At 53.9% G+C, this 13,348-nt stretch overlaps 5 protein-coding genes across 5 annotated transcripts; 3 read left to right on the top strand and 2 right to left on the bottom strand.

Moving 5' to 3' along the window:
- Window positions 1-59: 59 nt before the first annotated feature.
- BJX67DRAFT_384200 (cytochrome P450) lies at window positions 60-1,811 on the top strand (the record flags this gene model as incomplete). Its single annotated transcript, XM_071033620.1, has 4 exons — window positions 60-264; window positions 327-523; window positions 588-1,595; window positions 1,677-1,811. The coding sequence occupies 4 exons, from the start codon at window positions 60-62 to the stop codon at window positions 1,809-1,811; spliced, it is 1,545 nt and encodes a 514-aa protein (XP_070883001.1).
- A 218-nt stretch (window positions 1,812-2,029) lies between these two features.
- mfs56 (putative MFS multidrug transporter) lies at window positions 2,030-4,306 on the bottom strand (the record flags this gene model as incomplete). The annotated part of the gene is made up of 7 exons (XM_071033619.1): window positions 2,030-2,107; window positions 2,168-2,844; window positions 2,918-3,419; window positions 3,468-3,503; window positions 3,548-3,560; window positions 3,608-3,947; window positions 3,994-4,306. 7 exons carry the CDS (start codon window positions 4,304-4,306, stop codon window positions 2,030-2,032), a joined length of 1,959 nt encoding a protein of 652 aa, XP_070883000.1.
- Window positions 4,307-6,181: 1,875 nt separating this feature from the next.
- Window positions 6,182-8,043, top strand: BJX67DRAFT_362249 (uncharacterized protein). The gene is made up of 5 exons (XM_071029975.1): window positions 6,182-6,367; window positions 6,430-6,573; window positions 6,643-6,696; window positions 6,748-7,039; window positions 7,111-8,043. The coding sequence occupies exons 1-5, from the start codon at window positions 6,296-6,298 to the stop codon at window positions 7,845-7,847; spliced, it is 1,299 nt and encodes a 432-aa protein (XP_070882999.1). The 5' UTR covers window positions 6,182-6,295; the 3' UTR covers window positions 7,848-8,043.
- A 2,017-nt stretch (window positions 8,044-10,060) lies between these two features.
- BJX67DRAFT_362245 (uncharacterized protein) lies at window positions 10,061-10,781 on the bottom strand. Its single transcript, XM_071029974.1, has one exon. It carries the CDS (start codon window positions 10,683-10,685, stop codon window positions 10,128-10,130), a length of 558 nt encoding a protein of 185 aa, XP_070882998.1. The 5' UTR covers window positions 10,686-10,781; the 3' UTR covers window positions 10,061-10,127.
- A 56-nt stretch (window positions 10,782-10,837) lies between these two features.
- BJX67DRAFT_390283 (uncharacterized protein) lies at window positions 10,838-13,017 on the top strand. Its single transcript, XM_071034622.1, has one exon. The coding sequence runs from the start codon at window positions 11,326-11,328 to the stop codon at window positions 12,853-12,855; it is 1,530 nt and encodes a 509-aa protein (XP_070882997.1). The 5' UTR covers window positions 10,838-11,325; the 3' UTR covers window positions 12,856-13,017.
- The last annotated feature ends 331 nt before the right edge of the window (window positions 13,018-13,348 follow it).

Genomic DNA, 13,348 nt, shown 5'->3' with positions numbered 1-13,348 from the left:
CAACTCCTCCAACACCTCACCTCTCGAGGTCCTTTGGCCGTCTGCCCGCCAGCGTCGCCATGGGGCTTGCCACTGTACCCAGTCATGTTACTACACTCCTCTGCGGCCTGCTGGCCTTCTATGTCCTGGGAATAATCACGGCGTATGCCAAACTGAGGCAATTCCGCGGACCCCGATGGACGGGGATCTCAAACTGGCCGCATAGCCTCGCGATGCTTAGCGGCAGGTGCCACGAGTGGTACGCAGAAGTGAGCAATAAGCACGGTAGGTGCAGCCCGTTGAGCATGATATCGATCGTCGATGGGATATAAATAACAGCCTGACAGGCCCGATCGCCCGCGTCGCACCAGGGGTGCTGATCACGTCCTCGCCAGAGGTCTGGATGCACGTCAACAATAAGCCTGGCTACAAGCGCTCCGACTGGTACTACAATGCCACGCGAATCGAGTATCGGCGAGACAACGTCTTCAGCCAGACGGACAATGCGAAGCACGAGCGGCGGAGGAAACAGATGGCTCCGGGGGTATGTCCCCTCCCTCCCTCACTCATAGCATTGACAGATGTGTCGAGTATTAACCATCGAATAGTACTCCGGAAGAGAGAATAAGAACCTCGAGTCCTCCGTCGACGAGCGACTCCACGACTTCCTCACCCTCATCCGCGCCAAATACCTCTCCACCCCGCAGCAAATCGTCCCCATGGACCTCGCAAAGAAGGTCCAGTACTTCACCCTCGACGTCATCAGCACCGTCGGCCTAGGCAAGGGCTTCGGAATGCTCCAGGCCGACCACGACGTAGACCACTACCTGCAATCGAGCGAAGAGGGCCTCGCAATCGGGAACACCGCCCTCGCACTGGGGTTCAGCTGGCTCGCACAGGCCCCGATCATCGGACGATTCATCGCCCCCTCCCCGGGGGATAGCAACGGCTTCGGCAAAATGATAGCCGCGTGCTTCCGGCTCGTCGACGCACGCGCCGCAGACCCAGACGCCGCCCACACACACGCCGATATGCTGGCGTCGTTTATGCGCCACGGCCTCGCGGGCGACGAGCTCCGCTCCGAAGCCCTCGAGCAGATCATCGCGGGGTCTGACACGACCGCCGGCGCGATCCGCGGCACCCTCCTGCACCTGATGACGAACCCGCGCGTCTATGCGAAGCTGCAGCGCGAGATCGACGACGCCGTTCGCTCCGGCCATGCAGAGCGAGGAGGGGGGCTGGTCACCGCCGCGCAGGCGAAACAACTTCCGTACCTGCAGGCTGTCATCCGCGAGTCTCTGCGCGTCTGGCCGTCTGTGACGAATATCTTCCCGCGTGATGTGCCCCCGGGCGGGGATAGCGTGGTCGTGGACGGCGAGAGCGTATTCCTCCCGGGCGGCGTCTGTATCGGATACTCTGCGTATGCGATGCACCACAGCGAGAAGATCTACGGCAGCGATGCGAAGGCATTCCGGCCTGAGCGGTGGATTGAGGAGTCAGATCCTGAGAAATTGGCAGCTATGATCCGCACGAACGACCTTGTCTTCGGCCACGGCAAGTTCCAGTGTCTGGGAAAGCCCGTGGCGCAGATTGAGATTGGGAAGACGGTGTTTGAGGTGCGTTCTAACCGTTTATCCACCTTTGTCCTCCTGTCCCTCTGTATTATAGGTTACGATATGCTAATGAAACACATGTAGCTCCTGCGCAACTTCGACCTGGCGCTTCTCCGCCCAACGCGGCCGTGGGATGCGCGGAACTACCTGGGGCTCTTTGCGATCTCGGATATGTGGGTGCAGGTGATGGAGCGAGGCCCTACAGGTACAGAGGACTAGTAGCAGAAGCCACAGGTGTTATTAAACTGATGTACTGATCACTGTTCCTGCTGATGATTCCTGATTGGTATTGGTATGTTTCTTCGCGCCGAATTCTTAGCGTCCCAGATTGCAGAAGACACGAGCATTGACGAGTCTCCCATTATGAGCCCAAGTAGGATAACACATAGACACCCGTGGACCCGTCCATCAACACCAAAGCAAAGTCCCGCAAACCCTCAAGACTCCTCGTCATGGCTCGTCCTGGTAGCAGCCTCTACCGGCCGACTAACATGCTTATAATTCTCAACATTGCCCTAAGCCGTCATCATCAGTCAAGTCCCAACCAAGAATACACAGAGGGGAGGGGAACATACCGTGAAAATCGCATACAGATACGGCACGTAGATAACCTCGCTATCCATCCTCCCCCCAGAAGCCTCACCCCCCTGAACCGCAGAATACGTGGACGAGTTATTCGCCTTCCGCTTGCGAATCCACACATTCCCCATAAACAGCCCCGTCACCAGACTAATCCCCATAATCGGCATAATCGCAATATACGCCCACATGATCGCGTCCCTCCCAGCAGACCGCACAGCAACCTGCACCCCCTGGGGCAGCGAATCAATGAAATCGAGACTCTGCGCGCCGCCGTGGCCCAGATTCTGCGCCGATACATCGTCACCGGCACCCGCAGCGGCCTGCGGTCCCAGCGACGCCATGGCCCCAGAGAGCTTATTGTTAAAAACAGCACCCATAATGGTAATCCCAAGTGTGCCGCCGAAGGGTAACGCAAACCGGAGCAGGGAGAGCGCGGCGGCGATGCGATCGGGCCACACGCCTGCGGCGTGCAGCTGCGCGGGCATCATGCGGACGCCTGTCCCCGCGCCCGCGACCACCATCATCGCGTTTATGATGGGTGTTCGCTGCGTGCGGATGCCCCATGTTACAAGGGCAAGGCCTAGGGTTTCGAGGAGGGTGCCGAGGGTTAGCGGGTAGAAGGTTTGCGCGGGGCGAACGTTGCACAAGTACATTGCTAGGTAGACGCCGGCTGTTATATTGTTCACGGTATTTGTTAGTATCCGAAGGAAAGGTGGAGAAGGGGACCTCGAAGGGGTACTCACCTCCCAACCCGGGGATGTAATAGAGCAGCTGCACGCCAGCGCGGGAGGCAGGGTACGCCTCGACGAGGGTAAAGTATACGCCGACGTAGTAAAAAACGGAGTACATGGCGGCGCCGGCCGAGAACTGCAATATCGCGAGCCACAGCGTATCCAGCCGCTTGAACATAGTGAACGGGAGCATGGGCTTCTGCTTCGGGAAGAAGCGCGCGCATGCGCCGGTCTCGAGGAGGTACTCGTATACGAAGAAGAGGGTGAAGCATACCGCGCCTATGATCAGCGGGGCCAGGACTTGAGTCGAGACCCAGGGGTAGCTTGAGCCGCCCCAGGCTGTGCCGAGGATGATAAGGCCGACGCCGACGATGAAGAGGACGGTGCCGATGAGGTCGATTGTTGCGAGGGCCGGGAGGAAGGACGAGCGGCGAGAACCGTGGAGGGCGTAGGTACCTGGCTTGAGTTCGTTGCGCAGGAGCAGGTAGATGATTACGTGCGAGACAACGGCGATCTGGGCTGTTAGTCGTCGAGTTCATCACTGGCGTTCTTGGAGGCTTACAGGAATTGAGATGACGAAGCAGTAGCGCCAGTTGGCCTGGGATGTTAGCTACATGCCTTAAAATATTGGAGAGCACCTACATCAGTCAGATAACTAGGCAGGTTAGCTATCGTCCGACAAGATCCAGTAGACCGACTTACCCCCCCAGAACCGGCCCAATGGCATACGCAACACCACCGACAAACGCAAAGGTGGAGTTGTTCTTCGCATTCTCCTCCAGCGTCACATTATCCGCGAGGATGATCATAATGATTGTCATCAGACCAGCCGCGCCGGCACCCTGCAGCGCGCGCCCAAGCAGGAGCATGCCCCAGGCCTGGGCCGCCGCGCACAGGGTACTGCCAATAAGCATGAGCAGCGTCGCGAGTTGGAGACTGGCGTGGCGTCCGAAAACATCTGCCAGTTGGCCGAACGTTGGAATGAGTGCGGTCGACGTCAAAGTGAATGCAGTGACGATCCAGTTCAGCTCGTCCAGCTCATCTGTCCGTGTTAGTAAATACCGCCACGGGGTGGACAGGAAGCGTACTGAAATGCGACGCAATAAAGGGAACGGCCGTCGCGACAATCGTCAAGTCTATTGTCGCCAGCATATACGGGAGGAACAGACTGCCGATGAGCTTCCATCGGTAGACCCGTCGTCTGCGCTTCTCGGCTGCGATCTCAGGAGACGATGCTGTCTTCTCCTGAGCAGCCGGCCCCGGGTCACTTGCCAACAAGGCACTCGCATCCTGCAGCGAGATGCGCTCATAGGGATTCGGCAGTTGATTGTCGAGAGGGATGTCAGCCTGCGCCTTTGCTGCCCTCGACGCCTTGATCTTCTTGTACATGTAGTAAGCCATTGCTCTGAGCTGTTGAGGTTTTCACACCTCCAGGACGCCATCAGGAGGTTCACCGGACTCTTTATAACCTTCAAGCCACTCGTATCCATCAACTCGCCAGTCGACGCTGCGGCTGAACGTCACCCCGTTCCACGGTTGACAAGCAATGCCTCTTCAGCAAACAGCGCGATTATTGGACGAAGCACTGGGCCAAGCCACGTTCCTTCGGCGCCAGCGCTCGCGGATACGAGGGTTGCCTGGAGAGGGCTGGCCGCGCTAGTGCCGAACGGGTATGCATATCGCGATGCTCCTTGCTCCAACAGGTAACCAAATCGATCCAGTTCGTCATAAGCTTTGACAGCCCCCTTTCAAGGCAGGTTGACTGCTGATCAGCTCGATTGGGCTTGAATTCGTTTGGTAGGGCTGGAGACGATCGGCGTGCAGCTGTCGCAGGCAGAGTCTGTTTTCTCAAGCCCCCTGAGAGAAGACAAGCGGACCTGTGGTTACCCCAGCGAAGTTCAGCACCGGATTCGGGCTATCCGCGAAAACAGGTCACATTTTGCGCACCTGGTACGGAGTACTCTCAACCGCATATCTTTCGTGGTGTTTTTCCGGGGTACTTCACGTGATGGGAAGCTGAGGAACACTGATTTCCACCCGTTACAATGATTCTCGAAATCAGTCTGACCTTCAAGCACTTCAAGTTGGCTATACTATAACTAAACAAGCCAACACTAAGATTAGTATGCCACATCGAATTATTATTCCTCAGAGTAGTTCTCAGGCTCGCATACAGCTAGCTTAGTCAACCATGCATGATGATGGATCCCCACGGGGACAGACAGTTGGGGATGATATTCACACCGTTTCGAGGTCCTTGCACATCACCAGGTGCCATCAACTTCCGTACTCATATCTAAATAAACCCACCACCATGAGCGTCAGTGGATAGATACCGTGTTTCTTTTCCTCGATCATATGACGCAATTGTAACTTTGCCGGCTTCCTAGCCTGATGATGTTGATTCAATGGTGGAGCATTTCCCCGCCACATAGTATCCAAATGACTCGGCATGGCTCCGTTCGGGTGAAGACTTCTAGCCTGCCAAGAATGATCAAGTCTATGTACAGTGCATATATCCGGTAGGTAATCCACACAGCGATTCACATAGAATTGCACCAGAATCCAATCTGAAACCTAGGCGCGCCAGAGGGATCAACGCTTGCGCCTACATGTATCCCATTGCCAACGGGGATCCGGACAATCGGAAGCCTGACTCGGGCCTAGAAGCTCTCTTCATTGGAACTAGCGGTGCCATGATATGGCGATTCGGTTTCGGGCTCGGGGGTAACTGGTCGTAGTAAGAGCGCCTTCTCTTCACGCCGAGTCCTGGATAGGTCCCGGCCATCTTTGTCGGTGAGTAAAGTGCTGCCCATTTTTCCTGCAACGCCTTCCCAGTCTCCGGCTTCTAACTCGGCCTTGATACCTCGCAGAGCACCGGCAACGACACAGCACGACTCCCCGAAGGGAGCCAAGTTCAAAAAAGCCTGGGAGATTCTGGTCCATTGTACGCTGTGGTAAGCCAGCGAAAAGGTAAGGATGCAGCACACTGTCGTGGCAGTCAAAGATTGGATACTTGGCTGTGAGTTGAAAACAAATCCCGTGTGCCAGCATCCGTGCTTCGATGAGGCAACTTTATCTGAGTGGTGATTCTCATTGCGACTGTCTGGAGCCTCGCCTTGGCGCGCCTGCAAGCATGTCTGATTGGGATCCAAGTGCGCCTTGTGTGACCATCCTGGGAAGGCCAACTTAGAATGAGTCAAGACATCCCTGCAGCCAGACTTGATCGATTGTGCTCGAATCTTCTGTCGTGCGTGAAGCTGGCCAAACCGGGTGGTGGGGTACGGTCAATGTGTCTGCTTATTAGGAAGACAAAACCCGGGTTTGGTCGGATCCCAGGGAGATAAAATTTATTCTTGCGGAGGGCGACAAGCCTGGGAAGAGCGCAAGATGGCGGTCGCTGTTGCGGAGCAGTTTTCAGACTGGGTCTCTCAGGCCCAGAAGAAAGTTGAGGAGATGAAGGTGAAGGATAAGCAACTTCAAAAAGGACGTTCCCACTCGATCTCTAACTTCTGTTATCCAAGGCATTTTCCGATCAGATTAAGAAGTTAGACAAGGAACGTCGTGACGTCTCAAACGACCTTCAGAGGGAGCGTGTCGCCGCCAGACAAACACAGGAAGAGTCGAAGTCGCTGATGCGTCAACTTGGGGAGTTGCAGGAGGCTGTCGTTCGTCTTACTCTCATTTTCAGACCCTTGTCTTCACAGAATATAGGATTATAATAACAAGGGATCCAGGAGCGAAGCTCGTTCGTGTTAGTTTTGATTGACGCCGATGCTGATGGCTATATTGTAAGTATTTTCTCCGCGAAAGATCAGAAAATGAGCCCTCACATGTTTCAGTTCAAGGAATCCTACTATAAGGACATAGACGGCGGTCGGAATGCAGCGTTAGATCTTGAAGCTGCTGTGAGGGAGCATCTGAAGAGCTCACATCCAGACTTGTCGAGTATGCCGATCATGATCAAGGCGTTCGCCAACGCTGATGGGCTTGCTCAATTACTGGTTAAGGCAAAACTTATGAAGTCTCCAGGGTCGCTGATAAGTTTTGTGAAGGGGTTCTCGCAGGCCTGTGACGCATCTGATTTTGTTTTGGTTGGTAGTGGTAAGGATCGTGCGGACGAGAAGATAAAAGGTTAGCCGCACATTTTCCAAATAGTAGCATATCGATTATTGACAAATGCTAACTGGAAAAAACCAACATAGGTACCTTTCAACAATTTATTGCGAACCCCACCTGCCGTCATGTTGTTTTCGGAGCTTGCCACGATAACGGTTACGTTCGCCTCTTGGAGAGGCATCAGAACACCGCGGCTGCAGACCGAGTGACTCTCCTTCGCCCCTTTGAGACAGGGAGAGAGTTTGCTGGTCTAACAGGCTTCCGCTCCATGCGGCTGGAGACGATATTCCGGAGTGAACCTGTGGTTACTCGCAATTCGCCGCCTCCCGCACACCGAACGTTGAGTGCAGAGGAAGTCGAAGGTGGAGGAAGCCCACCGCGAGGAAACCCGTGGGTGGCTCCCCGTCCCACGTTGCCTCGAAATGTTCTTTCAAGGAAGCCCGAGGATTTGCCCGCAAACTCAGTTTACATCAACGCAGCAAATCAACGGCTAGACTCTGAGCTACCTTCTCCGTCCGCAGACGCAGTACGTAGCTGGGAGCACAAAGTCATCACTGCAAAAATGAGATACTGTCGAAAGTATCATTTGCAGGAGAATAGATGTCCTGGCCGTTGTGGCTACTCGCATGGGCCTTTGAGGCCCGGGGAGGTCTTGGTCTACCGGCATAAACTTAGGCAGGAGGTATGTAATGATGGTCCGAAGTGTCGGGATGCTAGCTGTTTGTATGGGCACCATTGTTCATGTGCCAGGCCGTCTTGCAAGTTTCCAGCGGCGATGCATCATGTTGATGTGTCTTTGGTTTCAGTTTTTCAGTGCGTTTAGGGGTGACGTTGAGTAAGAGGTATGAGCAGGGCAGTTTGTTAGCAGTTTGCTGTAGGACCTTTCTTGTCGATGGGTGCTTATCGCACATACTTTGTGACAGACAGCTCTTCAACAGCGCTGTCGAGGATTTCGGCTGTTTACGTCCTGCGTCCATTATTATCCGTCAAAATGCGAATTACACGTTGTGATCCATGACAAACGCTTCCAAAGTTTGATTCCAGCCGTTGCCAAAAATGCGCCATGCAAGTATATAACGCACGTAGCGCTTTCCAGATGTGAGTGCTGGACTTTTTTCAGACAGCTCTTCGAACCCAGACGTAGGCGTTTTCCTCGTACAATCGTACCTCAGGCCGTGTCGCAGCGGTAACAATACCGATTCCACCCTTTCGCATACGGCCCCAAACATTATTATTTGTATTTCTTGAACTGTTCTGTGTACGGGCCCGTTAATGCTGCTCTTGGTGGCTTGGAGACAGAACACCCCGGTTATAAACAATTCACGGATAGGCCCGATATCAGGTGTTAGTTACGGGGTTTCGACGGACGATGCTCTACCTGGGTTGCTTGAGTCAGGAGTTGACTAGTATCATGGGATATCAAGAATGCCTGCGGAAGGAAGAATTGCGTTACCATGTAGTTCTTTCATCTATCAATCTGCTGCCTGCAAGGGTGGATTATCGCCCGAGTTGTTTGGAGCAAGTTGCTCCCGAGTCGGCGGCATCTCAAAGATTCAAGTAATACTATACATAAAAGTAAAATACTGCATAAGTTTTATGTTTCATACGAAACAAATATTCCAGCCTCTCTCATAGTTGGCCCAATAAAATAATCACGCTAAGTTCTTGGCGGTGGCCCAACGAACAATTGACAAGTGTTGAAAGGTGATCCTCAGTCGCATTCGGCGTGTGATTCAGGTCGCAAGGTCTTGGAGCTGGTTCCATCTCGGGAATTATCCAGAGTCTGCACTAGCGGCGGGGTCTCGTCATCTTTGCTATCGGACAATCATCTCTCGTAGGTGCTCTTGAAGAAGTTATCGCGCAAGTCTGGTTCAGAGGGTAGTGGTACGCGGTCGTCAGCAGAGATATGATAGCTCGAGCAACCAACCCAACTACCAGTTGCACTCTACTTTTCGATATAAATGTCTTTGTAGGCCGTTTGTTCTCACGCCGACAGCCATTACCTCTTCCTTTCTACTTCTACCCAAACTCTTGTTGGAGTCGGCTGTCGTACTCTTTTCTTATCAGAGTGTTTCTGACTTGCGATGTGTCCCAAATTTCTTTCCCAAAGAAAACGGTATTATCAGATTGAATTCATCAAGATATTTTGTGCAAAATAGTGGTCGTATATGTCCTTTAAAAATTATAAATAGGCCAGTGAGGCTGGAGAGAGCGACCAGTATATACTAATAGTATCTCACAGTAATGACTGGGTTATAGGTATTCCCTTGTTTAGAATTAGTTCGCAGCAGGTTAGGACTCAGGAGGTCGCATATCAATAGTTGGCCGAAGCACAAGTCATGGGGTGCGAGCATTGCAAGAAAGACAACAGAGCTCACTTTTTTATCTAGCTCAAGTTATAACCTCAGAACAAGCAGATCCAGTCATTGAGCGAAGGAGTCAGCCGCCACTGGGAATCTAAATTTGAAATAAAACCATTTGTGTCTGAGACAGAGTACCTTTTGTGCGTTGTTTCAAAAAACCGCTTCCTTTGTCTGAACGGAACAAACCCACGATCAAAGAAACGAAAAGGCTACTTCTCTACTCAAGCCGCCGAGCTAATAGTCTTTTTATACTCCTTGTTCTTCGCGTAGTGCTTGTAGCAAAGGTCATGTATTCCACACTTAGAAGACACTGGAAGTTTGGGACTGTTCACGATGAAACATATACCTTTGTATAAATTTTGACAAAAGGCTTATTATCTACTGAGACGTCTTTCAAGCCATCCAGAGAATTAGAGTGCGCCCTCATGAATAAATATCGAATATCCGTTCTCAACACAGTATCCGATATGCATTTCACTGCATTCACTTTCCAACCCCCTCCCAAGACTGACCAGCGCCAAATGAATTACCCAACCCGCAAGACCGAAATCACCGATGCCCAGCGCATCGAAGCCTACTTCGACCCGCCAGCTGAGGAACCCCAACTACCCTTCAACCCAATACCACTGCCCGAGTCACCCACCATCAACGCCCAGGGTATCGGCAACCCAGACCCAGACCCAGGCCAAGCCCCAGAAACAGAAACAGGCACACACAACCAAGCCCTCAACTCCCAACTACTAGGCGACACAGACACCCACGACCCATACTTCATCGAACCCGACCCTACAATCACCGACCCAGACTGGCACAAGCTCGACATCCGCATCATCGTCACAAAGCACGGCGACATCGAGCCCTACCACTGGGTCGTGGCCCTGACGCCGCGCTACGACTGGACAGTTGACAGCATATGCACGTGGTACCACATCTACCACGGGCCCGGCGGATACACGCGTTTCTACAAGCGCGAGACGCTGCGGAATAACCCGATCAAGCAGGCGTGGCGGTCGTCGGACTATGTGACGTGGATTCCGACGCTGGCGCATGCGGAGTTCACACATGTGCTTGAGCATTGCGTACGGGACAACCCTGGGGATGAGCGGTGGCTGCATATGTTGTTGGCGGAGATGGTTGAGTTTCGGTGGATCACGCAGGAGAAGGCGGAGGAGTTGGAGTGGGTGATTATGCCTGGACCTAATGAGCCGGGGTACGAGAATCCGCTGAGAGATTAGGGACAGCCGGCTCTGTATATGCTTGTTGTTAGTGATGGAGCCTCGGCGTTTTTTATAGATCATGCCGTTTGGGTATAGATTTCGAATTTGTCTTGTCTTTTGGCGTCCCCACACACAATGGGTCAGTGGAATAGATATCAAGCTCAATGATTGTTCCTGTCCGTCCCTTCATTGGCCACAAGTCGACTGCAAATCACGAGGAGCTACATATCGCGGCCCAGGCGAAGCACCAGAGCGAAGCCTACGGAAGCAAAGTAAATCACTATTGGCATAATGGGACCGGAAATCCTTCAGGGATGTCAGGTCTCTCTCCATCTTGAGATTACGCCCGAATAGGAAGTCGAAGCCGTAACCGCCAGTCAGAACCTTGGAAGCGAGGGAGTGCGTCCGATAAGGCAAACTTAGGCGCTGAACCAGTGGTGGGCTGCCCCAGCTTCCCCGCAATATGCCGCCTCTGGGGAGAGATTGGAGGGGGCCCTGAGTGGGGTTCCCCGCCGGAGAAGGGAATTCCTTTCTCCAAAACCCTGACACGCCGGGATGCGACCATAACAAGTATGGCTTGTAGTAATTCGGGCAATTTTAACCCCCGCCTGGCGAGTATTAAACTGGGCTCACTTCCCGGTTGAAGGTGGACGATGGAGTGGGTGCACTGCTCAACTTTATTGCCTGACTCGTTGCAGCATTTCTCGCACTCGCCAGGGAGATGAAGCTCTCAACCCAATGCCTGGCGGCCCTCGGCCTCCTGGCAACCGCCCTCCCCGCTGCGCAAGGCTACACCAGTAGATCTGCAATGCCGCGAACCGTCATCACAACCGACCTGGAGCAAGACGACCTCGCCTCCCTAATTCGCTACCTCCTGTACACGAACGAGCTCGACACAAAGGCGATCATCTACAGCAGCAGCCGGTACCACTGGTCCGGCGACGGGAAGGGCACGCGGTTCTTCCTGCCCGATCGCGAATACACAACGCCGCAGTGGTCATGGCGGTGGACGGGGACGCGCACGATTCAGGATATCGTCCTGCCGGCGTACTCGCATGTTTTCCCGAATCTGTTGAATCATGATCCGTTTTATCCGACGCCGGATGACTTACTGGGGATGGTGAAGATCGGGAATATTAACTTTGAGGGCGAGATGGAGAGCGATACGGAGGGGTCGGACTTTATTCGGGAGCTGTTGCTCGATGGAGATGAACGGACGCTTTATCTGCAGGCCTGGGGCGGGACGAATACCATTGCGCGTGCACTGAAGTCGATTGAGGAGGAATACTCGAATTCGGGAGAGTGGATGCAGACGAAAGAGGCTGTCTCGAGGAAAGCCGTCATCCTAGCGAGCGGCTTCCAGGACGAGACATACGCAAACTACATTGCCATCCACTGGCCGGAGCTCCGCGTGGAGGACTTCAGCGCCGGATACGCGACATGGGGGTATAACTGCGAAGACGGCCAAGGCAACGTCCGCGGTCTCCCTGATGCTAATGAGTATTTCACAGGCGACTGGATCAAGGAGAATATCCAAACCGGCGTGTATGGGAAACTCTACCGCTCCTGGCTTGACGGCCAGGCAATGCCCGGTGATGCATTTGACGTGTTCGGCGATAAGGCCGCATTCGAGGAATCACCATCCCTGTTCTGCAAGCCTCTCGGCCCCTATGACTTCCTGTCGGAGGGTGACAACGTGGTCTTCAATCCGCTCTTAGCGACGGGTATCCAGGACCCTGCAAACCCTGCCCTTGGCGGCTGGGGCGGACGCTCCAAGCAGAACTCAACGAGACCGAATCTGTGGGAGCTAGTCGAAAAGGAGAAGAACCAGACCGGGTCCGATGTCGAAGACTACACCACGAACCGCTGGGCCGCAGCCGTGCAGAATGACTTCGCGGCGCGCATTCAGTGGACACTGACACCAAGCTATCAGCGCGCCAACCACGCACCCTCCGTTGGGATCCTTAACGGGATTACCACGGTGAAGGCGCGTCCGGGGTCGACGGTCACACTCGCTGGCAAGGTTAGCGATCCGGACGATGACATTGTCACTGTTTCCTGGTGGCAGTATCTCGAAGAAGGGACGTACCCGGGGAGGGTGACCGTGACTGAACGGGGTAATTACCGGGCGGGCGTGAAGGTCCCGGCCAACGCGAAGACGGGGCAGACTATTTCGATTATCCTGCAGGGGACGGATGATGGGGAGTTCCCATTGACCCGGTACAGTCGAGTCTTGATTCAAGTTGAATAGTCCGTGAAGTTGGGCTGTAACAGCGGCCGCGATTCTGGAAAGGAGGCGGGTGTCCTGCCCCAGAAGCATATATGCGGCAAGAGACCAATATTAATGTAGCTTTCCATTGCTGCCCGTCCCAAGAATATTGAATTTTTGTCGAAATTCCCCTAAAACCCGGACGTTGAATGACGTATCTCGTCGGGGCTGGGGCGCCGTGGTGGCGGTAAAAAATTATATATCTTTTCCTTGCTTGGTCTTTACACTCTTCGGGATTCGGCAACGGGATACGGCCCGTTCGACACAGAATCCTTGAAACAAGCTTACTGTCTCTGCAGCCCGGACCACCAGACCCTCGCCTCCACGCGCCCGAAGAGGAGGCATTCTGCGCCTCAGGCAACAAGCATATTTGGCCCCCGGCCCCGATCAGGTAAAGGCCTCGCGCTGACCATGGTACACTCCATCACAACACAGCCGCTAATCGTCGAAGATTCTGTGGCGCTGAGCTTGTCCC

Source organism: Aspergillus lucknowensis (assembly GCF_044049455.1).
Source record: "Aspergillus lucknowensis strain CBS 449.75 chromosome Unknown BJX67scaffold_45, whole genome shotgun sequence".
NCBI classification, from domain to species: Eukaryota; Fungi; Ascomycota; class Eurotiomycetes; order Eurotiales; family Aspergillaceae; genus Aspergillus; species Aspergillus lucknowensis.
Note: the sequence above shows the minus strand (reverse complement) of the source record. Positions and strands in the feature narration are given on the sequence as shown.

Coding starts and splice junctions, on each gene's coding strand:
- BJX67DRAFT_390283 (XM_071034622.1), top strand. CDS start 11,326: ATGAAGCTCTCAACCCAATGCCTGGCGGCCCTCGGCCTCCTGGCAACC.
- BJX67DRAFT_362245 (XM_071029974.1), bottom strand. CDS start 10,685: ATGATCTATAAAAAACGCCGAGGCTCCATCACTAACAACAAGCATATA.
- BJX67DRAFT_362249 (XM_071029975.1), top strand. CDS start 6,296: ATGGCGGTCGCTGTTGCGGAGCAGTTTTCAGACTGGGTCTCTCAGGCC. Junction 6,368..6,429: donor AGAAAGTTGAGGAGATGAAG/GTGAAGGATAAG, acceptor CTGTTATCCAAG/GCATTTTCCGATCAGATTAA. Junction 7,040..7,110: donor TGCGGACGAGAAGATAAAAG/GTTAGCCGCACA, acceptor AAACCAACATAG/GTACCTTTCAACAATTTATT.